We start from the raw sequence: 26,762 nt of genomic DNA, 5'->3' as shown, positions 1-26,762 counted from the left end.
GAGGGGACCGGAAACTCAGTCTAACTGGCCCCTTTATCTGCTTTCTACCAACTTGCTCCTGGTGGACACTGCTTGGTATGTTTCTCTGGGTCAATGATTTAGAAAATCCACTGTTTTTGTATATTATCGGTGACGAAAGGCATCTATTACCTGGACTCTGCTTCCCTTTCTGTCTCCTCACCTCTTTCCCAGCCAGAACAGACATGAGGCAGCTCTAAGGCTTGGTGTGCTGATGGGAGGTTCCTCTGTGGAGAGGCTCCTGTGGTTGGGGAGAACCATCCCGCCCCTAGGCCACAAGCACCTCTGTGGGAGGCTCTCTCTGACTCCCAGGTCGTCTCACTTACTACAGGACGGAAGCCCCGTGGTCCTGTGATTTTTCACTAGACATTAGGTTCCTCACAGCTAGAGGATATATCCATTCATTTTTATATTCTGCCCATCACCCAAATACCCAGTATACAGCAAGCCTTTCGGACAGCATTTGCTGGCGTTGAAAACAAGACTTTTTGGGGATATGGTTTTATTAATATTCATTTTAAAAAGGTTTATTACACCTCTTTTTATTTGGTATCATTTATCTGTCTGGAATCTCAGAATTCTCATCTTTTTATCTTTAAGCTTCCATAAACAATTTTCCTAACCCAGATCTCTTTTGTAGTCATACTTACAATTAAAAAAAAAAAGCACATATAACTAACTTCTGAACCTATAAAAAGAACAAATACTTTCTCTAGAAGACAAATTGATAAGAGTACAAATATTGGAAACCAATCCGGTCTGGAATCCTTTGTTACCAAGGTTCATTCATTCCACGATAAGCACAGACTGACACTGAAACATTCCGGTTTAGCAAACACTCCTTTGTCTGTGTGAGGAAATAAACTCCACTCAATCCACAGAGGTGGGGGGTGGGGAGGGCGAGAAGGAAGGAAACATGAATATGCAAATAGATGCCTTAGGCAGGGGAGACACTTCATGATCATGGAAATTACTGTTTTCCCTTGGTTATTCCTACTAGTGTGATTATGAGGAATTTAACTTTATGTTTCTGTTGGCATTCTACTCTATGGGCTAGGAATAGAAAGACCAGTACAGTAAATAATTCAAGAGCATGGGGCCATATGGAAAAGATGTGAATATATTTCATTTCCCTGAGGATAGATATAATCTTATACTGGAACTAAGCTGTGTGGTGTCATTTTACTCCTTGGGACATTAATGTCCCATTTCTCCAAGTAACTGGCATTTATAAGAAAGCTTTTGATCCAAAAGAGCCTCACCTTTATGAATTTCACAGGCCATTTGGAATGCACTGGCCAAATGAAGAAGAAGAAGAAGAAAAAGGAATATTCACCATAAAAACTATCCAAGATTTAGGAATATCTGCCGAATCTCTCACCTTCCATTTCCAGTCGCACCAAACACCAGGTTGGGTACTTTTGTTATCTCTTGCTAGGTAAACAACATGCCCTGCATCTGGGGGTCTTTTTGCCTGCAGTTTAGTCGATGTGCTACCTTCCCATCAATCTTCCTAAGGACAGCTCTGATCCTGACAGTCTCCTGCACAAAAAAGGCAATGAACCCCTAGCTCCTCAGTTCAGCCTAAACTCTTTGATCGGAAATGCACCGTCCTTCACCATTTGCTTTTATCTTCCTTTGCAGATCAATCTCCCAACAGTTCTGTACAAAGAACACTCCATTCTGGTGAAAGCAGATGAGGTCCCTTTCCCTGACCGTATGCTGCCTGCCTCCTCCTCCAGGGAGGTTCACCTCCACGGACAGTACGTACTTCCGAACTCTTATCTGTCCAGTTCCCCCCCAGAATTCAAATACGGCCTCGAATGCTACGTCCTTCACAAATGTTTCCCATCCTTCTTTTCCACATCATTGGCATACGAGCTTTTCCCCCTCCAAAGCCCCAGGAGAATTCAATCTCAGAATAAGGCACCCCCCGTTCTATTTTGCACGCTAGCCATCTGAGGTATCCAAGTATCCCCTCCAGCAGGTTGCAAACTCCTCAAAGGCATGGATTGGGCGTAGGGTCGGTCTGGTTTCCCCATGGAAATCCATACTTCCCTGCAAGGATCCGTACCAGTAATAAGTGATTATTCATAGTTTCCTGAACGTGTTACACTGATGCACACACCAAAACTGTTTGACGTAGAAACTACTCGGGAAGACAAAGGAGAAATAAAATGGGTAATAGTAGGAACTGGGAGAGATTCTGACTCCTGCTGCCTGCTTCCGTTGGGAGGCTGTCCCCAAGAGCCCTCTCAGGATACTAATCTGGCATTTTAAGGGAAGCTCTCAGCGAGTTACTAAAATGTCATTCAATGAACCTTTACTGAGTCACTGCTGTTTAAGTTCTGCATCAGGCGTATCAGGTACAATGTTTGATTAGTAATGGCCCTTGTCCTCTGGAGGCTAACACAGGCAAGGGAAGGGATTCTATACAAACAGAGAAGTTTAATAAATGTAATAAAAGAAAAAGTTAAAAGGGAATAAGCATGTGTGTGAGGGAGCATGGGGGTAGGGAGTAGTTAGCCCTGCATCCGAAAATCAGAGAGGGCTTCAAGAAGGAAGTAACTTTTGACCTCGGTCTTAAAGAACGCAGCAATCTGCATGGTGGAAGTGGTCATTTCGGCAGAGCCAACAATGCCGTGTGCAGGCCTGGAGGACGGCATGCCCGGGACAGACAGCCAGTAGGAGCGGCTGTGACGTGGAGCGCGCCCAGAGGGTGAGGCTCTGAGGTCAGGTGGGACCAGCCGGGCTGGGCCTGCAGAGGATTTTGCAAAGTCCACACAGTGGGCATCAAGCAGCCAAGAATAGGATCCTAGAATGCACCCAATTTGCAAGGATTCTCCCCCCTCACGTCATCTTCCCAGTGTTCCCTGCCTGCTGTAGCTCCCCAGGCACACCACAGGTCAGCTGCGGGACGGAGCATGTGCGTGCTGGCTGCTCACTCATTCTGCAGCACAGAGCAGAGGGCCTGAGTCTGGTATGGACACTGATGGCAAAGTGTAACCCCCTCACATGCAAAGACATAAATATTCCAGAACAGACCTTTTCAATCATTTGCTCACTTCACTCTGTATTTTACTTTTACCTCCTAACCCCTCTTATCATCCCAAAGGGAAAAAAAATGGACTCTCTCAAGGAGACCAGAAGAACTGCATTAGTCACCATCGGAAACTCACTGTGCAGCGATTTTGATGAATTTTTTCAGCAGCTGCACTCGCTTGGCCAGCTGGCTGCAGAGCAGGACCTCCGTGGCCACCCAGAGCTGGACTTCATTGCATCTCTGCAGGAGAAGGCTGAGGTTCGCCGTGTGCTCCCCACTGCCTTGTCGGCCAAACGTGAAGTAGATCAGCTCTTGCTGCAGGAAGACAGGTGCACACCAGCATTTATTTTTAGCAGAGACAAGCTGATACAGAAGTCAGTCCATGGTTAAGAGCTGCCTCAGGTGGCCACTCTCATCATGTGTTATGAGAACATAACAATAGATCCAACCGGACACAACGCAGGGTTAGAGATGCCTTGTGAAATAATGTTCACTTAGAATCCTCACAAAAAAATGTTATTTTTAGAATGTGCAGATGACACAGTTTTACATGAAACTCTAAGAAGTTCTGAAGTTTAAATCACAGGCTGAATCAAATCCAAACTTCCTGAACTTGGTGTACTGGGAAAAGCAAGTGGAAATGATTGTTACTAGTACAGGTAGGTTCTCTCCATGAGGGTTCTCTGATTGTAGAGTGAATCAGGATCACCTGGAGGCCTGTTACAGCAGCTCTCTGGGCCCCAGCCCCTGAATTTTCTCCTTCAATAAGTCTGTGGGTCCTAAACCCGTATCTATAACAAGCCCCCAGGTGGTGCTGCTGATGCTGGTCTGGGTACCTGCTCTTTGAAAACCATGGATAAAAGACAGAGTAAAATCATGAACAGAAAGACAGTGAGATCAGGGAAAGGTCCAAAATTTACAAAATGTAGCAAGACCAGCCACTCTTTATCCAGACTGATCATAGGCAGAGCAACAGAAGGAATGTGTTTTTAAATGAAAGGGTGTGTGCACTTCACAGGAGGGGTCCCCCGCTCCCCTAAGAAAGCAGTACAAGCAGTGACACAGCCTGCTCCAGTCACATCTCGTAAGACGCACATCGTTTAGCTTGAAGGAGTTCACGACTTGCTTGGATTTAGATTATAATGTGGGCATTTTTCTGAGGAGGACATTTTTCTGAGGAGGACATTTTTCTGAGGAGGACACTTTAAACTGAAAGGAGAACTCAAGCCCCCGAGTTGGGCACGAGTTTCTTCAGAAGGAAAGGCTGATTGTAATGAAAAATGTCACTACATGGCAAAGCAAAGGCAACACACGGTTGCACAGAAAGGTCTCATTTTTCATCTCCTGATTCCTGTGAGCCCTTCCACTGGCTACATTTACTCCTTAATTGTCAATAGCATTTTGTCCCTACTCTACTCTATCATTTTATAAATGTTTAAGCTGTCTTCCAAGGGAGGGGTGATGGACATAAAGATTTGAAGTCTATCTCCAAAGTTTCAAGAAAGTACTTTAAGTCTTGCAGCACAGTCTAAATGTTTAGAATGTTCTAGAGGAAAAGAATGACTATGTGTACGTGCATAAATACGATTCTGTACAAGACTGCGAACTTTATGGAAAAAAATTAAAGTATCAATATCAAAGTTGTCAAATGTAAAATGGCTTTTCAATTCCATTAGATCTTCATAGTTATGCAAATACATAAGTATTCAAACATATAAAAATATAGCACTTTTATACTACAGTACACATATGATTATATTAGGAGCACATAAAGCATGATCATGTGTCTAACTTTGCTAGGTTTGTATTTAATGTATTTAAAGTCCCCAAATATCTTTTGGGCTACGGCATCCTACGCAGAACTACAGCATGAGATGATGGATCTTTTTAAAACTGAGTCACGTACAAATACTCTTTTAAAAAAATACAAAGTTAGGGGTGGCTGGGTGGCTTAGTCATCAGGCATCTGCCTTCAGCTCGGGTCATAATCCTGGGGTCCTGGGATCCAGCCCCACATCAGGCTCCCTGCTCAGTGGGGAGCACGCTTCTCCCTCTCCCACTCCCCCTGCTTGTGTTCCCTCTCTCACTCTCTCTCTCTGTCAAATAAATAAATAAAATCTTAACTATCTCAACTATGATTTAATCTATTTTCAAAAAAAGAATGCAAAGTTAAAATAGCACTAGCATTTATTTTATCTTTTCACTCCTTACTTACCTCGTGAATTGAATTGAAGAGACTCCAATCAAAATTCATTAATTCCAGAGCAAGATCCCAAGTGTTCATTCCCAAAATCCTCATCGACCTTTGCTGCGATTCCTCATTTTCTGCAAATGGGTTCTAAACCAACAGAAAGAAGCAAAAGGATCCTCAGTAATTCCCAAAATGTTTGGCACTGAACTGGCTGACCACAGAAAGCCACTAGAAGCCCAGATTAGGAAAGTAATCTTGTCTGAGTGCGCTTAATATTTTTCCTGGTCCGTTCATCTTTGGTGAGTTACAATCAATTTGGGAAACAGCCTTGGAAACAGTAGAATGTGATCAATGATACTTCAGTGAGTTAGCCTGCCCCTCCCCCCACCACACGTGCACGCATCCACAGATCTGATTATAAAACACTGCCCCAGCAGACAGCGTAATGAAAGCGAAAGCCCTGAAATCACTTTGGCTTCTGGTAAGAATTAGTGTGCCAGCAGGTTAGTATAAAAACAAACAAAAGAAATGTCATGGTGTACTTCAATAAAGACAGACATGGTTTTCACAGGAAATATGTTTAACGAGCCTCGTCCCAGACACACACTTACAAATTTTATTAAAATGCCTGTGGGAAGTGATAAAAATTTAAACAAGAAATAAAAAATAAAAGTTACTTCATTTATGTCCCATGGTGGATGATTATTTCAAGTATTTGTTGCTTTACCTATACAAAGAGGGGCGAGTCTGGTAATGGCACTTCCTTAAATTCCATCAAAACTTTAAATATTTTGTCACTGTTGAATTTATTAAAAACTATCTGGCATCTTTTCAAAATATTTGATATTTTCTAATTAAAGTACAAATTCTCCAGGGGCATCTGGCTGGCTCAGTCAGTAGAGCACATGGTATGGGGTTATGAGTTTGAGCTGATGTTGGCTAAGCATTTACTTGAAAAAAAATTCTCCCATTTGAAGGGTTGGATTTGAGTAGTTAATGATATTAAAATTATTAATAACTTGGACAAAAAACAATGGGACTTCGCAAAAATAAATGACATGACAGGATGAAGAGGTTCCAAATATTAATTCCTCTTTTGTTGTTTTTTTTGTTTGTTTGTTTTAAATATTTTATTTATTTGACAGAGAGAGACACAGTGAGAGAGGGAACACAAACAGGGGAAGTGGGAGAGGGAGAAGCAGGCTTCCTGCTGAGCAGGGAGCCCAATGCCAGGCTAGATCCTACGACCCTGGGATCATGACCCGAGCCAAAGGCAGACGCTTAATGATTGAGCCACCCTGGTGCCCCCAATTCCTCTTTCAAAACTGTGAAATTCTTGGCATTTCACAAGTTTTACTGTTATAAAAAGGTTTCCTAACTTGAAGAAGAAAAACAAAAAACAAAAACCAAATGACAAAACACCTTCTCAGAGCTTCTCCACAGACTTTTTCAGGGCAGGTCAAGGTACAAATTGTCCCTGTAGCCCCGGGTGGGACACAAGGGGAGCTCAATGAGGGCAGACTGAAATAACGCGTGTGCAAGTACTGAGTGGGGTTGGGGGGGGAAGGAAAGCTCACGTTTCTCGCGGCCTGACTAGTCTGGAACCAGACAGGTGCCACACTACTCTGCAGGCATTCAGCGGGAGAGCCAAGAGCTGGGAAGACGGACATAAATCTCTGCACACTAATTTGGAGATGTAAGGATATTTTCAGTTGGCTTTTTACCTTTCCTGCTTTTTCTCCCTAAATGCACCCCTTGCCCTGGTACTGCCTTCTGGGTACCCAAGGCTGTCTACGGCCCTCTCCGACAAACACTGTCTATTTTTCTACCCTTTTATCCAGGGCTCTAACGCCTGCCTTCTGAGAAGAGCAACTCATCTATACATAAGTGGAATGAGGCCCAGTGGCTCCCCATGTTATCTCTCCTGCCCTTAATAATATTCCATTTCAACTAGCAATCTTTTGGAGATAAAACACTGAAAGCTAGGACTCCAACAGGGAACTCTCAGGCAGCATGGAGAGCTGGTGGTGGAAACACTCGAGGGCAGGATGGCACCTGGCTCATCTGGGAACATACTTCAGAGCCCCCATGTCCTGTACTAGGACACTGCTCAGGCCTGCCTTCTGCTCTTCTGAAGCAGGTCCTGGTTGGTGGTCGGAGAGCGCACGGGATGTGCATAGCAGGGAACTGAAAAGAAGTCTGTGGGTAGCGTGAGGAAGGAGGGCATGGAAGACAAGAGTGTGAATCTCTACCATCACCCAGGAGCTCCAAGGAAGCCAGAGGGTAGATTGTCCTCCTCCCAAGGGAGGGTTAAAGCCAAGACAGTCTCACTGTCTATTCAAGGATGCTGGCTGGTAACAGTTCACTGGCAGAATTATGTCATGCACAGACACGGGACCTGTGACCTGCTGAAGGACACTCCAAAGCAGAGAGGCTGGAGTCAGACAGGTTTCCCTCTGCTTTGCCCCCTCATCACATACAAATGAAAGGAATGTGCAAGACCTTCTGAGGCCAATAATATTGGAATCCTAGCCTGGAGTCCTAGCACTTCCCCTTCCTTGGCTGCTGGAAGCTACAGTAAGGGACTCTGCCTCTCTGAACTTCACAGGGTCACTGGGAATGTTAAATGAGATACCGTAGGTAAATTACCCAGCACCTAAGTGGTGGTAAGTGCCAGAAGTGACAAAGATTAGTATTCTGGTAGGCTGATACTTGTGGATGATTTTACATAAAATATTTTTATCATAAGCAATTTTGGTTAACCCATGTGTTATACACATTCCTCAATTATAAACACAACAGGAGTCGCCTAGAAAGAACCATGCCAGTGACTGGCTCCGTGAAACAGACTAGGACTGTGTCTCTCGAGGATACCATCACCATCTGGCAGGGTCTGCTCTTTATGGATATAGGTCTGAGGCCTGATCCTACCAGGCAGAAAGCAACCACAAGGCTGAGGTTTTTAGGAAGGTAATAATGACAAGTCATCTGCTTAGGTGTAAATGTTCTTACACTTAAAATGGAAAGTAACTTACAGCACGGGTTCTACATTTCTTCCAACTCTTACTCCTCATTGGCATCCCATAGACCATAGTTATGAGCTGATTTTACATGGGGAAGGCTGATAATTGTCCCTTTCTTCCAGTGAACGGTATACTCAAAGTGCACCAGAGAGATGGAAACAATACAGAGTCTCTTTCCCACTAAATTTGCACAGGGTACGTTTCTCAGCCTGATCGCCTCATATCCACCAAAAAAGAAGGAATGGAATTAAGATTAATGGGCAGGGGGGTCACTTCTCTCACATCCCTTATGTCAGAGGCCCGAGAGAAGCAGGCTTTGACCTAGGAAGGCTTAGGATTCTTCAAGGTGTACCTGTTTTTGATTTGCAAAGGCAGTGTTGCTTGCCAGGTGTATTGCTGGCTAGAGGAGGAAGTAGTTTGATGTGTTTTTCTAACATTTACTATAAAACATACAAAATATGACTTTAGTCTGCCATCTGTGTTTCAAGTAAAGGCTAAAAGTCCTTACCAAAGTGTCAGCTAGGTCTTTTCGGTAGACATATATCCGACCCGAAGCTTCAAGGGATTTGGAGCTGGCCAAGTCATTGGGCTGAAGTTCATGCTTTTCTTTATTTAAAAAAAAAAAAAGTAATTAGAAACATGAGAACAGTAGTAGGCATGCACAGTATACCTAAAGAGTGAAAATTGCCAAAGAAAAATATTTAAAAGCAAATAGAATGCAGATTTAATTCAGATCTGCATACTCTGTTCAATGGCACCAATGGTACCATGGACATCACCGCTCAATATCCACAGAGTGGATATTGCAATGCCTTCTTGTAATATTTAGTCATTTTTTAGAACACAGAACAGTTTAGAGAAAAAAGTAAAAGTCACTCATAATCCCATCACTTGGGGTTGCCCAGGTGGCTCAGTAGGTTAAGAGTCTGCCTTTGGCTCAGATCATGATCCCAGGGTCCTGGAATCAAGCCCTATGTTGGGCTCCTTGCTCAGCGGGGAAACTGAGTCTCCCTCTCTCTCTGTCTGCCACTTCCCCTGCTTGCATTCTCTCTCTCTGTCAAATAAATAAATAAAATCTTAAAAAAAAAAAATCCCATCACTCTCAGATAACCATAGGATGGTAATGTTGGTAATATTTGGGTATGTTTTTATTCTGCTCTTGATGTTAATGTGTGTAAACGACATCCACAACTACAACATATAATTGCAATTACTTACACATATGCTTCATAATTAGTATGGATACCTACATATACATTTGTAGTTATTCCATATGTGGTTTTATATTCTGATTTTATTATAAGCACTTATCCACTTGTCAAAATTAACTATGTATATCATGTTAAACCGGTTACATAACAGTCCATTATACCATCATGTAATCTTTCCTCTATTGCTGACCAATTTAATAGTTTCCAATGTTTTTGTCATACTAATGAGATGGCAAAATATATGCAAATACTAGCACAGGGTCTGGTACTTAATAGGGGCTTGGTAAATGGGATCTATTATTACAGCAGCCATAATATATACTGCTGAAGTCAACATCCTAATGCATAAATCGTTGGCTGCTCATACATGATTTTTATAAAATTTCTGGGAAATGGAATTACTAGGTCAAAGGGGAATGAATACTTTTTAAACGATTTTGATACAAACTGCCAAACTGCTTTCAAATTCTTACATTAACCAACATTGATCATTCCTGGTGGTAAGTTTGCTGTTTAGCTAAAACCAAAAATAGATTTCTCAGTTTATTTTAAATTTCTGGATCACTGGAAAAGCTGAGTGTTCTTCATGTATTCTTCTATTTCCCTTGTTACAAATTATTCCTGTCCCTCAGCCATTTTTCTACCATCATTGGAGTGCTCTTATAACTCAATAGACTTCTTTGTAAAAAAAATGTCCTCCTCCAAACTACAAATTACAGATACGAATTGACTAAACTAACCTTCAAGTTTATTGCACTGTAACATAATCAGCTTCATTTAGCTACCTAGCATGGTTGGGGAATACTATATTCCATGTATCCTCTTCTAGATAACTTAATCAGTTCAAAGGCCAAATTTTGTTTTGAACATTTCTGCTTAATACAGAGTACACAAATGATAATCCAATATATTCTTTATGACCCAGCATTATAAAGATCAATAGCACTTTCATGTCAGGCCGTTGACGTGTGTGGTAAATGGTCCCACACGGCTGGGCTCCAAAGTTCTTCCATCTCTCCTCCCTCTTTCTCTAGCTACAATTTCTTGCAGCCCTGTGTGTGCTCATGTCTACCCTACATCAGAATTTACGAGAGCCATTCTGCTCTTGCTACAGAATAAAATGCCATGACTTTCGGAGAGTAACTTTTCCACTTTCTGGGAAATATTTTTTTTTTCTTATTTTCAGGTTTGTCACTACACTCTGAAAGTTAAAGCTCATAGAATTTTAAACTCTGAAAAACTATAGAGAGGTAGGTTTCTGTTACTACATACATTACACCTACTCTGGGTATAAAACAGCTAGAAACCTACTGAAAGCGATGAGGATAACAGCCCCAGTCCTTTTAGAAAAATCCACAAAACCTTCCACATTCGCAATATCTTTAAACTTTTTTTGACAAAAAGAAAATAAGAGTAGATCTCACTGTAATTTCATTTTGAAGTATTTAAAAGACTATTTACTGAAAATTGGGTAACTAGAGCAAGGAATACATTCAACACTTTTTTTCCCTTCCTTTTCTTCATAGAGCATTATTGTTTGGAGGTTATTAAGCTATGGGCGGAAAGGTTCTTAACAGATAAAAGTACTAATTGATGGGAAATGATGGCACATATCCAAATCTGTGGGATAATTCAAGAAATAAGCTGATATTTCTACAGAAGATTAGCAATGGGTCTATATACATTAGAACAACATTGGCCTCCCTGATGAATCTAATTTAATAGAGTGTAAAAATGGTATTTCATGGCCATCAAATAGATATTGAGTAGTAAAACAGCTACTCATTACTCTCCAGGTTCAAGCGTGGCTCTGGGCTGACTCGGAGTCAGCCCCCAGGGAGAGGGGGGGGTCTCAGGTGTGCTACCAAGTTCTCTCAGGGTCCTTCCTCCTCCACAGTGGGGACCCAATGACGACTTTCTGTAACGGTACTGTCTTGAGAGGCAAATGATGGTTTTGATGAAGTGTAATATTATTTAGAATCACTTAATATTTTTGGTCACTTAAAATGAAACATAATACACATTAATTGTATCTAACTGGAATGCCTGAAATATTTTATTAAAAATTCAACACATTAAAATTCATGTAGTCCAGATGTTTCTTCCACTTTTGCTCTTTTTCTCTAGATAATGTTTTGATGGGATGCACAAGTAGGGCCCCTTGAGAGGGAGGAGGGACTCTCGAGAGGCCCAGGGAGAGGGGCTAGGCGGTTTGCATATGTCATCTGCTAGTTTATAGGACGGTTTTACCTGCTTCTGTCACAGAAATGCTTTAACACCAAGTTAAATTCTTGGTGATCTTCTCCTCCTTCCCCTAGCCTGGTAACAAAGGGTAAACAGGAACGCTGGTTATCTGCTCCCCCCTCTCCCTCTCGCCCCATCTCTGGTTGACTGGTTCACACAGTACTCCCATTTTTCAACTACTGATGCTAAGTCACTTTCTTTGTATTTTTCTCAGGGTTAATGAGATATTAAATAAAGACTGTAAGCCAAAAAGGAGGCCAGCAACATTGAGATCTGACAGGCCCCAGTGAAAACGAAGGGGTCCGTTCAGGTCACGTAGATCAATAGTGTCAGCTTGTAATCTGTGTGATCTTATTCAAAACAGACAATAAACCATTCTCTGAGGATAAATAAGGCCCAGCAGAAGGAAAAGCTATAACTAGACCTTACTCCCCACGTCCACCTGAACGAACACAGCCTGCGAGCTTTCAGCTTATTGGAGTTTTTATTTCCTTCAACGGGGAGTCTTTTTAAGTATTAAACTGTCAGCCAGCAAATTCGACTAGTTCAAGGCTGTCTTTCTTTTTCCTTCCTAAAGTAATTTCATCCTTTAGCAATTTCCCAAGTTAATTTAAATATGAAAGTAGGCTTATCTAGAGTATAAAATATGAAAAGCTTTATAATATATTTCAAAACACTGGCATGGCCCTTTATCCGTTCTTGGGGAGGAAATTCAGGATCCCACAGTATCCAGCTGTTGTCATGGAAACGCCTCTGCCAGGCAGCTTCTTATTGTTCCTGTGGTCACCCAGCTGCGGACCCAGAAGGGACAAGTCGTGCGTTTACTCTATAAAAATGTCGACTCTCCTCCTCTCAGAGGCGACCCGGGGAAAGATTAATATTCCAGGATAGAAAACAGTTTACCCCCAGAGAACGTGACAGCCACCAGAGCCAGCTCCTCTTCTGCATGCTGGATCTTTTCTGCCACAACTTTCAGGATCTCCTGTGCTGTACTGGAAACTTTGGCCTTCACACTGACATAGGAGTGCTCCGTTATGTACACGTGGCAAAAGACTGCATACAGCACAAGAATCGTTAGTCAACAGGGAACTGGAGACCTGAGGTACAGACATTTCCAAATGAAGGCATCTACCAGCCTATTCTCTTCAGTGTAAAACTTACACAACTTGATTTACATATTTGTGTCTGCGCTCGGGTGCCTGAGGGCATCCATAGAGAAATAGGTGCTTGGCCACGCGGGAGATACAGGCGGTTAGAAAGCTGGTGAATCAGTGCGCCAAGGATTTAGGCTTCCCAAACTGGAATGAGAGACCTATGTTACAAAAGCCACGTGCTCTGCTCACGGTGGAGACAGCCTGACCATGGCACAGGGGATGGGGTGCAGGGGAGCGTACATAACTTATAGCTCTGAGTCCCTTCTTTGAGGGTTACTGAGATTTCCCAAAGCACTGTATTAAGATATCTCACTCATAAATTTTTATTTTATACTCCATTTCCAGGCAGTCACTGTTGATTCAATCAGGAACATCACATTTTGCTATTGGAGCTCTCTTAAGCTTATATAAAAAAATCTGCCCGTTTGCCATGGTTTCTGTGTTCAGGCATCTTGATCATTTAATAATGATGTCCCTGATCAAGATGTGGGTGAGTCTGGTTTCCAAAGGAAAGGCACATTTCTAGCCCTTTTAATATCCTTTTTGTTGTATGCAGTGCAAATAATTATTACTAGGACATCATCACTACCAGGGTGACTTGGGGTCCTGGAAAAGATTTTCTTCCTGATTTGAGAGCAGAATCTGTTAAATAGCAGTGGAGATAACTGATATATTGTTTCTTACAATAGCTACTTTGAATTATAAAATACTAGCTTCTTTCAAAAAGATAATATTCTTCTCTGCCATGTTGCAAAAAAATAAAAAAACAAAGGGGGAGCGCAGTTCCTAGAGAAATCTTACATGCAATTTAAATGGCCCCCCCAAAAATAAGCCCAGGAATGCTTCCCACAGAAAGGCAGATGAGGCAAAAGAAAAATGAGTTTATGTGTAGGAACCTCAAAGTAAACATTACCGGAAGGCACGGAAAATATTTTGGTCTTGGTTTGGTTCAGTATGTCACTAAAACAATAGCATCTAACGAACAGTTGTTTTATGTGTTGTCCACAGACATGTGAGAGGCAACAAAAGCTTTTTTGCTTCCACAGAAAAATCAAATTTTTGAGCAAGACAAGATCCAGTGCACAAGCCACTGAATATGAGGAAAGCTTAAAACCCGCTTCGTAAACAGATAAACAAAATGAGGCCAGGGGTCTCGAAACACTTCCACTTTTTGTAACTCAGCTTGGGAAATTATCTGGTTCAACTGGAAGACAAATCAGCTTGGAGGGTCAACAACTAAGGAATCAGGAGGTAAGGTCATTTCTTTCCCAGCTTCCACAAATCCCGCGTAGCAGCAGAAGCCTGGGTGTGACACTTTGTTGTTTAAGTATGTGAGAAGCAGAGCAGACAGGAAGAGTTCACACTTAGAATTTCAGCCCAGATGGAGAGGTGGGCTCTAAGAGAAACCTCCTAGTCACAAGAGCGTGAATGTTTCCATTGTTGTGTTTCCCCAGGCTCTGCACTCGACTCAACCTTTATGCACACAGAAGGAAGTCATTTCCTTCTCTGGTACAAGGGAGTAACATAGAAGGAAGCACCTTCATGGGGCTAAAGGTTATCAACCCTTCCCCACCCCTACTGGGCAAGCATCTTCAGAGTGGGTCCGAGCCCTGTCACCGGGGAGCTTTGGGGAGTGCTGACCGAGGGTGGGAGGTCTGGGCACGTAGCACTGTCTTGCAGGGGGATTTCGGCCACACTCCTGTCCTTCTGGTCTTCTTGCCAAGAGTCTCTTCTCTTCATCTCAGGGACTGCCCCACCAAAGCCCCACATATTGGCTTTAATGGGCTTTCCAGTCAGTCCCAGACAGCGAGCTGACCGATCAAGGGAGAAAGCAACCAAGAGGAACAGGGAGTACCTTCCCGGCAATGCTGCACCTCTCCCTGAGAAAGTCAAGAAGCGCTTGTTTCAAGTTTTCTTTCCTCCCTTCCCAATCAGAAACATCCTTGGCCCCTGAGACACTGGTGTAGGGTGAAGAAAATGGCCACACTTGAAGCAAGAAAATAACGACCATCATATTGGGTGTGAACGTGTTCGACACAGGTCACAGGGCTGTGATGGCTGGAAATGTTCCAAGGCGGGCTGATGTGTTAATGCTGGAGAATGAGGGTGATTAACTGCGACTCCACCTACCCCAAACCCTCGTTAAAACGACACTCACTTTCCTCTGTTTCAGTCACAGTTCCTCTGTGCTGGAGCCAGTTCTCCTTAAGACTGAATTGGTGGAAAAGGGCTTTATTCTGTGAGAAGCGAGAAAGAGAACAATGAATGAATGCATTCCTGCCCTTTGGAAAACCACAGCTGTTTACAACATGTTCCAAAAGAGCTAGCCAATTTTTCTTTCTTTCATTTTTTTAAAATATGAAATCCACCCATCCAATTTTAGAGGACTAAGTAGGGGGTTACCACTATTCATGCATGTGGAGGTAAAGATGCTGAGCAACACAGCAGACCTTGGCCAAAGCCAGGAGCATTGCAAAAAGCTCCTATAATTATTCCCTGCAACATGCTGGAAAGTATTGGCCTGATTTTGAACCTCTGGCTACCACAAACACCCACAGATTCTTCGCTAGAGAGGGATATCCCAACATTAACCACGCTTTGGAACAAAGCAACTTTAGGTGGTTGCACGCTTCTGCTGTAGCACCAGGACTCGCTTAAGGGAAATAAGTACATTATTCATTATGATTATCCACCTGATAGATGAGCTTCTACAAAACGTGTGCCTGACATCTCATTGTGCATTTCCCCTTCAAGGTGAATAGGAAACACACTCCTTCTTTCCCTTTTTGTTGGGTTGAAAAGTACAAACCTTTTGCTCATTACGAGACTTCCTTACCCTTGCAGTCAAGATTCTTGCCTGCATTTCTTTTTCTTTCCTTCTTTTTTTTTTTTTTCACATCAATGTTTCAAATTAAAATTTATATCACTCTGGGAACACTGGAGAAACTCTGAGTTTCCAAAAATATGCAGAATGTCAAGTCAAGGGCACGTGGCCAGCGTCTGATCTGGATCTACAGCGGCTCAAGCAAGGTGAAGTGAGGCCGTGAAATGCACATAAGCCACAGCCCCTGGCTTCCCTGACTACCCCTTGGTCTGCGAGAGGCAGGTTCATTTTAATTATGAAGAAAGGCCAACTGAGGCCAAGCAAGGTCTCCCAACTTGACGGCCCCATTTCGGATAGAGAAAGGTCTGCCTCACCTTCCTTTGTGGTGAATATTCATCTACAGTGCTGAAAGGAAAAGGAAAAGAAGTCAGTCTTTGTCCCAAACCCAGAATAATGCAGTGATTGCCACAGAAGATTAATTTTCAGGCCCTGGGCAGATGATTTTGCTTTTCAGAAAGATAAAACCTGGTATTCATTAGGTCCCTATGTATAACACCCTTGACCTTGGGCTCTGGGTTTCGACTGAATGAGAAAGAAAAGATGCTATCTGCTCAATGGGTATATTTTACTTTCTATGCACAGAAAGTGAGTGCTGAAGGATGAACTAGGTTTAGTCAGTCCGCAGAAATTCTGAGTTTTCTCATATACTGATAGATTGGGTGAAATTCTTGTTATTCAGATGGTTAAGTTAATCAAGGCACAACTTTTCCAGAATGTCTCTGTGTATGGTGGAAGTAGGGGATGTTCTGTAGATCCCCAGCTCAAACCTTTTTCTAGAATCTAGAGATAACTCATAATCTTTCACCAAAGAGGCAAAAACCATCTCTTATATCACTTTCTTATTTCAATCTATTATTTCTCATTTTATTTGAGTTTTTAAAATGGGATGTATTAAGTTCCATTAATGTACTGAATGCATATAAATGCATTAACCCATGAATTAAAGTTTCCCAAGGGTAACCAGGCCTGCCTTATAGCAAAGACCAACTTTTACGTGGGGGATTATTTTGATGGAAAGGTTGTCTCGCTTTTTCTTTCCTGTTTCATTTATTTGTTCACATTTTCATACTCATTTTAGGTGCTGAGAACTTATTACAGTGTAGACCGTGACAAAGGAACATCACCTAAATTCCCAACTTTATTTCTAACACTGTCCCATACTGCATCTCATTTCTGAATTTCTAAATGTGATTTTCATGACTGAGGACTAAAGCTGTTACATGATTTGTTTGTGCCCTAAAATTAATTTATATAGACAGTTAATTTGCAATAGGATCTCTCTTTACTAAAATTAGGTCAGGCTTGAAGTCTCAAATTAATCATCTGAAAGGCCTAAATTAACACTTTCTATGAGAAATGCCTCTGTGACTGCTGAAATCTTCATAGAAGTTTCTCACAACTTGACAACATGTGCATTTCATGTTTACTAAATAGAAAGTACACTGCAAATCGGAGAACAGTTTTTCCTTTCAGATTAAGTTTGCAGCTCTATCTGAAAACTGAATAATGACCTCATGTTTTCATTCACTAATATTGGTAAGGAGAATTAGTGGTCAATCAGGTGCTGGCAATCTGAAAGACTAATGAGAGATACCTTGGGGATACTTACACATACCAAAAGTCAGGGAGTAAATGGTTTTCTTTAATCTTTCTAAATTGATATAGAAGCCCCAGGGAATCCATAAGATGAAGCTTTAAAAATGCTTCATGACTTGGAGTGCCTGGGTGGCTCAGAGGGTTAAAACCTCTGCCTTCGGCTCAGGTCATGATCTTGGGGTCCTGGGATCGAGCCCCACATTGGGCTCTCTGCTCAGCAGGGAGCCTGCTTCCTCCTCTCTCTCTCTGCCTGCCTCTCTGATTACTTGTAATCTCTGTCTGTCAAATAAATAATAATAATTAAAAAAAAACATTTGAAAAAAAAAATGCTTCATGACTTGCTGAAACCTATTTCTAAAACTTTTTTTCCCCTATTCCATTAAAGACAGCTATGAGCCCCCTAAATGACAAGTTAAATATTTACACTTTTAAAATTAAATAATAACTTACTAAAGAATTGTTTTTATGTATCCAGGTTGTTCTAGCTCTGTTGGTTTCTATGGTATCAAACAGTGTAAAAAAAAAATAGCAATATTATGCAGCCATAAAAAAAAAAAAAAGAAATTTTGCCATTTGCAATGAAGTGGCTAGAACTAGAAGGTATTATGCTAAGTGAAATAAGTCAATTAGAGAAAGACCATTATCATATGATCTCACTGATATGTGGAATTTAAGAAACAAGGCAGAGGATCATAGGGGAAGGGAGGAAAAATTGAAACAAGATGGGATTGGGAGGGAGATAAACCATAAGGGACACTTAATCTCAGGAAACAAACTGAGGGTTGCTACAGGGTTGGGGGATGGAAGGGATGGGGTGGCTGGGTGATGGACACTGGGGAGGAGGGTATGTGCTATGGTGAGTGTTGTGAATTGTGCAAGCCTGATGATTCACAGACCTGTACCCCTGGGGCTAATAATACATTATATGTTAATAAAAATAAATAATTAAAATAAATAAAAATTAAAAATCGGCATGTAAGTGGAAAAAATAGCCAATAAGCTTGATATTGTATTCATTCATTTTGATATAAAAGCAAGATACACAATTCACTACTAGAAAAGCTAAGGAATCAAGGGATCCCAGATACAAAGTGTTCAAAATGAACTTTGTAAGACACTCGGATTCTATCACCTTTGCTACTCTATTTATTAACTGTAATACGGAAAGGTGTAGGTACTCACTGGCGACGGTGCATTCCAAGTATCTTCTGAAACTCTTTCAGTTCTTTTTCAAGTATTGGATATTCATAGACGTCATCCAGCACGTTCCTGTATATGGTCTGGGGGGCAGGGGAAGAAAGAAAAATGGTGGCTGAAATGCCTATCCTGTCAGGACTAGGATTTGGATGACAGTTAACCTGCTGAGGGAACAGGTGGAATGAAGGATCATGAGGGGGTTAGACCAATACCAGTGAGATCCTAGGTGGGATTCCGCCTCCTAGCTCCTCACTCAACTGTGTGGCTTTCTCACAGCTGTCAGGGGCCATACGTAGTCAATGCTAAACTTAGAGATACCTGGAAGGCTACTCGAGATTCTCATGCCTATTCTATATTTAAAAAATAATACCCACATAGTCACTTGGAAAGAAAAAAAATGGACTGAATCTTATTACCCAGTTGTTTTGAAAATAACATTAGTTTTTGAGGCACCTGGGTGGCTGAGTCAGTTAAGCATCTTGGGCTCAGGTCATGATCCCAGAGTCCTGGGATTGAGCTCCAAGCCCGGCTTGTATGTTTTATCTACCTTAACTATTTCATCTGTAATCAAAATTCCCATGAATTATATAAAATAACCTTAAATTAGCAAATGTAAAACTGACTGCCTACATTTTTTTTCATAATGGATTATTTTCAATTAAAAAAAGTTTTATCTATGTATAGAATAGCAGGCCTCAAAAATCAAAACAGGGCACCTGGGTGGCTGAGTCAGTTAAGCATCTGCCTTCGGCTCAGGTCATGATCTCATGATCTCAGGGTCCTGGGATCGAGTCCTGTATCAGGCTCCCTGCTTAGTGGGGAGTCTTTTTCTCCCTCTTTGCCCTACCCTCCTGCTTGTGATCTCTCTTGCTCACTCACTCCCTCTCTCTAAAATAAATAGAATCTTTAAAAAATAAATAAAAACAAATTAATATTTTCTTTGAATCACACCTTGAATATGACAAAAAAGCTGCTTGACTGCCCCCTACAAAAGGATTTTTGAAGTACAGAACTGAAAATAAAATCAGGCATTTGGAATCAAAGAATATCTTGAAGTTTTACATTACCTTTAAGAACATTTTTGAATGTTCGTCTTCATGTAACCAGTCTTTGTAGAGGGCAATCCATTGGGACACAAGATGCAAAACCTTACGTTTCCGACAAGGAACATCTGAGTTTTCTTCTTTGCCTTGATACTTCTTAGCAGAATAGGTGCAAATGGTTAAGAGAGAATATTGCATTGTTGGAAATATTGCATTGTGCTCTTTAATTGAAAATATGAAGAGATGCACGTATTCTTATTTTCACAAAACATGCTAAAGCATTTGCCAAAGAATCTGCAAGTATCTAAGCCTGGGGGAAGAAAAGAGCATGGGTGGCAAGAGCAAAGGTGTGCACCAGAAAGAGCAAAAGTAAGTAAACCCAGGAAAATGATGTCCGTGTGCTTCGTGGCAGGTCGTGAAGGTTAATTAGATGATTTGCATTGACAGCTGCTGACACAGTCCCACCGGCAGCACGGGTCAATGCCACCACGAAGAGATTCTAAGTGGCCCATGAATTTCAAGGGTGGCGACAGCAGTGCTGGCCTCATTACATAGGTAGACACCTTCCATAAAAGTTATATCAGAACTAGGCCAGATATCCTTTGATTTTCAGAAATTCACAATTGATAAAAGCAGTCACTTCTCAATTAGCCCCTATGGGCACTGATTTCTGGAGTATCATTTGTGCTGTTATTTATATGCCCACTCCCAGGAATCTGCTTGGAATAAAGGACTGGATAAGCATGTAAATGTAATTAAAAAGGACTACTACTTTTCATTTTCATCGGAATAAAAAAGTAAAATAGGAATAACCTAAATGGGTCAAACACTGGATACTTAGCTAAATCATCACAGATCCATTAATAGGCAATCTACAGCTGTAAGACTGATGGTCTAGTGGTACATTTATGGATGGCGAACACTCAGCATATTGTTGAGCAAGAAAGCACACAAGAAAATACGTTGGGATCACCTGCTTCCATTAACTATGCTTATTTATAAGAAAAATTTCATCACCCTGAATGATATATACTGGAAGATAACAGGGGCAAACTGTGCTGTTCAAATTACATAAAAATAACAACTCCCCAAAAGCAATGTGCTTAAAGCTTTGGGGATAAGACGAAAGCTTGGCATTTTCCAAATCAACCTAGTGTTTTTGCTCCCCAAATTATCATTTCTGACCGTCTCGTACATACTGGAAAGTTACATAGGAAAAGGAAATGCTATGATACCAAGGACAGGGAGAACTTGGGCCTGCTGGGCAGGATTCTCCACTATTTAATGCTGAAATATAACTGCAAAATATGAGTATCTATGTCAGCCTTTGTAAATATTTTAAAACATATTTTAGTCACTGTCTCTCTAACTTGCAAGAATACATCCAGGGCATTTTTTTTTTTTTTTAATTTCTGTGTGAGTAACAGACTCAGGCAAACCCACAAAGCATCTGTTAAAACATCCATTTTCCCCTGTTTTTTTCTCTTAACAGACAAAATATAAAATATTATAGCCTACATTATTTCCACTTGTACAAAGGTCATGTTCTTCTTTTCCTGTGACTACCATGCCCTAACCAATATAAAGAAGAAAACCTAGAAAATTCAGAAACACTAACAACTTCTTTCTTTTAGGTCAGCATGTATAAGCCAGGAGGCGGGCTTTTTCTTTTTTTTTTTAATTTATTTGACAGAGACGCAGCAAGAGAGGGAACATAAGCAAGGGGATTGGGAGAGGGAAAAGTAGGCCTCCTGCTGAGCAGGGAGCCCGATGTGGGGCTGGATCCCAGGACCCTGGGATCAAGACCTGAGCCGAAGACAGATGCTTAATGACTGAGCGACCCAGGCGCCCCACGGGGTGGGCTTAATTATTACCACTGCATCTATGTTTTATAATTATGGACCTGTAGGATAGAGCCATTTCAGGGACTTCTCCATTCACAGTTACTACCATTTATTTGTTTCATCTTGTTTTGCCTACAAGATGTATTTTTCAAAAATGTTAGTGATTAAATTTAACATTTGGATTACTCTGTTTTCTTTATCAGGGTGAATTCACTTTTATACATTTTTCCCATGCTAGATTATACTGATTTATAAACATAGCCAGAGGACAGGAATAATGGGAATGTCACTGGATGACAATTATACCTTCAGTGTAGTGCACTGAACATTAGCTAGCCTAAGGCTGGAAGCTTACATAATACTTTTTATGATGATAAAAGCTAAAAAGTATAAAATTCTATCACAGTAAAAGTACCTGTCTCAGATACCCAAACACAGCAAAAATGGCTCTAATCTATAACTAATGTTTAAAAACAATGGGAGACAAACAACAAAAACTAATTCAGACCTCAGACCACTCCTTAGAAGGAGATGGCAGTGGGATATATAAGATAGCTTCACTAAGGGGCACAAAAAAATCTCACGAATTAAATACGGATGCCATATTCTTGTTTGTGGTTTGTATTATTTCACAAAAAGCAGAGTATGGATTTCATGGGTTTTGATAATTAGTAAAAAGGCTGCTAAGTAAGAATCTGAACTAAATTTTCATAGAACATGTCTTAGTCAAAGACTTAAAACATGGTTATATGAAAGTGAAGTTTTAGACTCTTCAGGGAAATTCTATGAGGCATTAAATTACTCAATAATCACAAATAATACTAGATCCTATTTATTTATTTATTATTTATCTATTTTTATTTAAAGAGAGAGGGATGTGGGGAGGGGCAGAAGGAGAGAGAGAATTTTCAGCAGCTTCCATGCCAAGAGGGGAGCCTGACACGGGGCTGGATCTCAGGACACTGAGATCATGACCTGAACCAAAATCAAGAGCTGGATGCTGAACTGACTGAGCCACCCAGGTGTCCCTATTAGGATTCTAATTAAAAACAATGGTTTGAAGGCATCTATTTGCTATGAAGCAAACTATATGGTTTAATAGATGGTAATACTTTTGGAAAAGTCTTTAGCATTAAAAGGTAGAAGAAATTAGCTCATAGTTATTTTTCTAAAACACTATTAAAGAAGAACTTGAAAACCTTGTAATTTTTGCAGAATTTTTTAATAACATCCACTTGGAAGCTGTGGAAGAAATCTGTTTTTAAAATTCTCTAAATTCAAAATGGGTAATGTTTCAAGGCCAGTTTTATGAACCAGTTCAAAAAGCTCCCCAAGAAATGTAGCTTTGGGGGTGCCTGGATGGCTTAGTGGGTTAAAGCCTCTGCTTTCAGCTCAGGTCATGATCCCAGGGTCCTGGCTCGAACCCCGCATCGGGCTCTCTGCTTGGTGGGGAGCCTGCTTCCTCTTCTCTCTCTGCCTGCCTCTCTGCCTACTTGTGATCTCTGTCTGTCAAATAAGTAAATAAAATATTAAAAAAAAATGTAGCTTTGTGTGGCCATATAGACAAAGCAAAGTACTACTGAGTAATCATGATTTCTAGTTTATATATTTTTTAAGAGAGATTTTATTTCAGGTATGCCCTTTATGGAGTTTTAAGGTATTCTTTTAAGCAGGAAAAGGCTATCAAGCTGGGTAAAAATGCAACGATCATTTAACAGGACAATATTACCAAGACCACTACCATTATGACTCAATAAAACTCAGGTATATGCATAAAAAAAAATCCATCTTCCTAAAAATGTTCACTAGGGCTTTAGTGGAATCTTCAGTTTGGTTTGATAAATACCTGACAGTTAACAGACTTCTTAAGTGCTTCTGAAGCTCCTTTCTTGCACACTGTGAGTCGTGAAGCCCGTATGGAGACTCTGTGTAAGTTTACTTGGCTTGCCTTTATGGTCTTTCATCTGTTGCACCCCTTCTAGTTCATGCATCAAATCATAAAGCTTCCCTAACTCGCCATTAACCTCATCACACCTGTCATTCTAACAGCACATGTCTTCACAAAGCTTCTGAAAGATGACAGTTGATTAGGGGGTAGTTTCAACCTCCCACGTTGGGGATGGCTCACCGGGCCCCGGGACGCTTACAGAGAAACATGGAATCATGCACATACATTTTCCTGCCCAAGTCCCCTGGCACTAACGGCCTGGTTGTCTTACAAGTTCACTTATGGCCTGTCCACCCAACCTCTTGACTCTGGGCTTTACCCAGTGGGCCAAACTTACCTCAGTGAGAACTATGTTTGAAGAAAACATAGCACAAACAGTACAATTTACCCACAACCCAGAAGGTGAGAACAGCAGCCCCGCCTTCCCGTTCTCCCTGTCTATTCTGTCTCATTTCATCTTTTACCTTGGATATCATTACATTAATATTTAACCGATCCACACTCTACAGAGGGGCTGAGTAAATTAAGAAAGGCAGTTAATTCCTAATGTGAGACATCTGTCTGAGAGGAAGCCAGCACAGCATCCTGAAGTTAATGAAGGATATTGCCTCAACAGCGCCTGGCACAAGTCATCAGTTGTCATGAAGACCGTGTACGTGAGGAGGAAGTCATCAAGGAGGGTCTCTGCAAAGAAAGAAAAACAAACACAAGGTAAGCACACCAGTGATAAGAAGGGCAGCTGCTTCTCCAGGCTCTCAAACAGCACGTGTGGCAGAAATACAGTAAGTGGTGGTGGTTGTGAGAGGAGTTAGGATAGGAGAATTTTAACCAAAAAATACATTATTTGTTGAAGTTAAGATTTTTAAAACTCCTTACACAGAACACCTCAAGCAATGGGATTATTTTTTTTGTTGCAAGGCTCTCTAAACATACAACTTGTTATTTTTTTCGCTCCCTAAAACATCATTTATTTTTGTGGGTAAAGATGTTATAGAAACCCAATGCATAAATAATGTCCTTTTAAAGATAAATTTTATGGTATTTCTGGGGTATATACTCCAGCCCGACAGGGAATGAAGCTCGCATGTTCTAATAAATTAAGGCTTTCTAAAGTCATTTACCTAAGTCTAGGCCAAGAACAATGGATAATAAAACTTAGAGGACACATAACAGGTTCCAAGGCCACTCACCTTTCTCTCTCAAATACATCTATGAAAAGCTGGAAATGTGGTGGGTGATCGTACTGCGGTGGAGAGAGACACAGCTAAGTCCTGTTAAATATGGAAAGCAGGGGCGCCTGGGTGACTCAGTGGGTTAAAGCCTCTGCCTTCGGTTCAGGTCATGATCCCAGGGTCCTGGGATAGAGTCCTGCATCGGGCTCTTTGCTCAGCGGGGAGCCTGCTTCCTCCTCTCTCTCTCTCTCTCTCTGCCTGCCCCGCAGCCTACTTGTGATCTTTCTCTGTCAAATAAACACATAAAATCTTTAAAAAAAATTTTTTTTTTAAATATGGGGAGCAGGGATAACGTACCATGATATACTCCTTCCCAATCCCTTCCCTACCTCCTCCACTGACAAAAAAAGCTTTGATTTTTATTGCCTCTTGGCCTTGAGTGTTCTTGGAAAAGTCCAACTTACATGTAATATGGGACAGCTAAACAGGTAAACCCTGACCCCCCAATATCATTTCCAAATTGACAGAAAAAAATCACATGTATAGTGCAAAGTAGAGCTCTTGCCATACTTATTTTTATCCAGCCTCCTTAACTTAAAATTCTTTTTCAATTAATTTCATTTTTATGTCTTTTACATCCTGAACATAAATTTCTAGGAATCTGAAGTAGTAATTAATCAGTGGTAAGAATAATGAGCTTGTACACGCGATACCATTTATGCTCTCCAAGAGCTATACTGAGTGTATATGAGAAAGAATCGCCCTGTACAGAGCTCTGAAGGTCTATGTTGAGGTCTATGGCATCTAAAAATGCCTGAATTTTTAGAAATAACCAATAACGTTTACTATAAGAAGTGATCAATGCAAAACAACAAGGCTATGCTTACGAACACAAAACTCTGATATAAAGAGGTAGTGAAAGATATCTCCAATCCTTGTCAGCTGCCCCTTGCTTAATTAATTGTTTTGTTTGGTTGCAGAACATCAAGATCATCCCAATTTACACCAATAAGTGACTGCAAATGGTCAGGTTAAAACAAAACAAAACAAAACAAAACAAAACAAAAAACAAACTTCCTTTCTAACTGCAGAATGGCTTGAAGTGAAATGAACCAGAGATGCTAGAAGAGTATTAAGAAAGTTTTTTTTAAAGATATTTACTTATTTATGCTAAGTAACAGTATTCCTTATTAAAAAAATAAATTTGACAAATGGCACCCATAAAGTCAAATAAGCCTACGCGTATAATGTATCACACTGCAATATATTAACGGTCTCTGTTCCAGTTTACTGTTACTTGTAAAAGTTAAGTTCTCAAACAGATGTGTCTGGGCCTTGCTAGGCAGAAACGAAGCCCTATCCAGTGTGTAGGGGAAGGAACAGCCCTGTATAGAGCTCTGCAGCCCTATATGCTGAAGGTAACTTTGGGAGTGTGGCTGGTTGGACAATTCAGTGTGAACGCACACGCACAGCCTCCACTCACAGAAGGCCTGGGAGCTCTCTCCTAGAGACCCTGTTTACAAAAGTGACTGGCAAGCTGTGACCGCCAACATAATTTCCAAATTCACAGGAAAGATTCTGTGCAGTTTCAAATATTCATCTGCCCGGAAAGGCAAGAGAAACCGTACTCTAAGACCAGCCCCCCAAACTAGTTAACCTGGCAACAGAAGTTCATCACTTGGTTATCCTAATGAAAATCTTGAAATATACATTTTGGAGGTCTGTGTGTCCTTCATCACAGTTCTTAAAATAGTTTCAAGAAAAATCAAACAGTGGCATAACGTCTGAACCCCTAGGATATTTTGAAATACTACTTAAAAACTAGCCCTCTGGGACACTACTGAGCAGGGATGGTCACCAATTCTAACACGGCTCTGTAATAAATGTGGGTGATGAGTATCTTCAAGCTCTCTGCTCTCGTTAGAAATTGAGTCTTTTTTGCATTCAGTGCTAGGTACAGGCAGCAAGAACCACAGAGTAGCCTAAAATCGATTTGAAGGTTCTCTGTGGGCCCTTACAGATCAGAGCAGACGATACACAGAAGCCGCTGGGGGAGAGCCTGCGAACCTCACCATTCAGCGTTCAGAATACTTGATGGGACATAGGTTCAGACTCTTTGGAATGTTCTTATACTTAGCTGATTCAAGGAGGCTGGAACTCTTCTCTAATCAAAATTTACTCCATTAGCAACTGA

The 26,762-nt window shown here is 41.1% G+C and overlaps 1 protein-coding gene across 2 annotated transcripts in view; it reads right to left on the bottom strand.

Moving 5' to 3' along the window:
* The window catches only part of RAPGEF5 (Rap guanine nucleotide exchange factor 5), a 220,618-nt gene that overhangs the window by 23,897 nt on the left and 169,959 nt on the right, over window positions 1–26,762 (bottom strand). For both annotated transcript variants that reach the window (XM_059396730.1, XM_059396731.1), the window contains exons 12-20: window positions 24,002–24,080; window positions 19,629–19,773; window positions 18,547–18,644; window positions 16,083–16,113; window positions 15,043–15,121; window positions 12,634–12,783; window positions 8,784–8,881; window positions 5,277–5,399; window positions 3,198–3,376 (exon numbers count right to left, since the gene is read on the bottom strand). In XM_059396730.1, coding sequence (XP_059252713.1) covers window positions 3,198–3,376; window positions 5,277–5,399; window positions 8,784–8,881; window positions 12,634–12,783; window positions 15,043–15,121; window positions 16,083–16,113; window positions 18,547–18,644; window positions 19,629–19,773; window positions 24,002–24,080 — 982 coding nt within the window. The remainder of the gene's footprint in view (window positions 1–3,197; window positions 3,377–5,276; window positions 5,400–8,783; window positions 8,882–12,633; window positions 12,784–15,042; window positions 15,122–16,082; window positions 16,114–18,546; window positions 18,645–19,628; window positions 19,774–24,001; window positions 24,081–26,762) is intronic.

This window comes from Mustela nigripes, chromosome 4, assembly GCF_022355385.1.
Source record: "Mustela nigripes isolate SB6536 chromosome 4, MUSNIG.SB6536, whole genome shotgun sequence".
Taxonomy (NCBI): domain Eukaryota; kingdom Metazoa; phylum Chordata; class Mammalia; order Carnivora; family Mustelidae; genus Mustela; species Mustela nigripes.
Note: the sequence above shows the minus strand (reverse complement) of the source record. Positions and strands in the feature narration are given on the sequence as shown.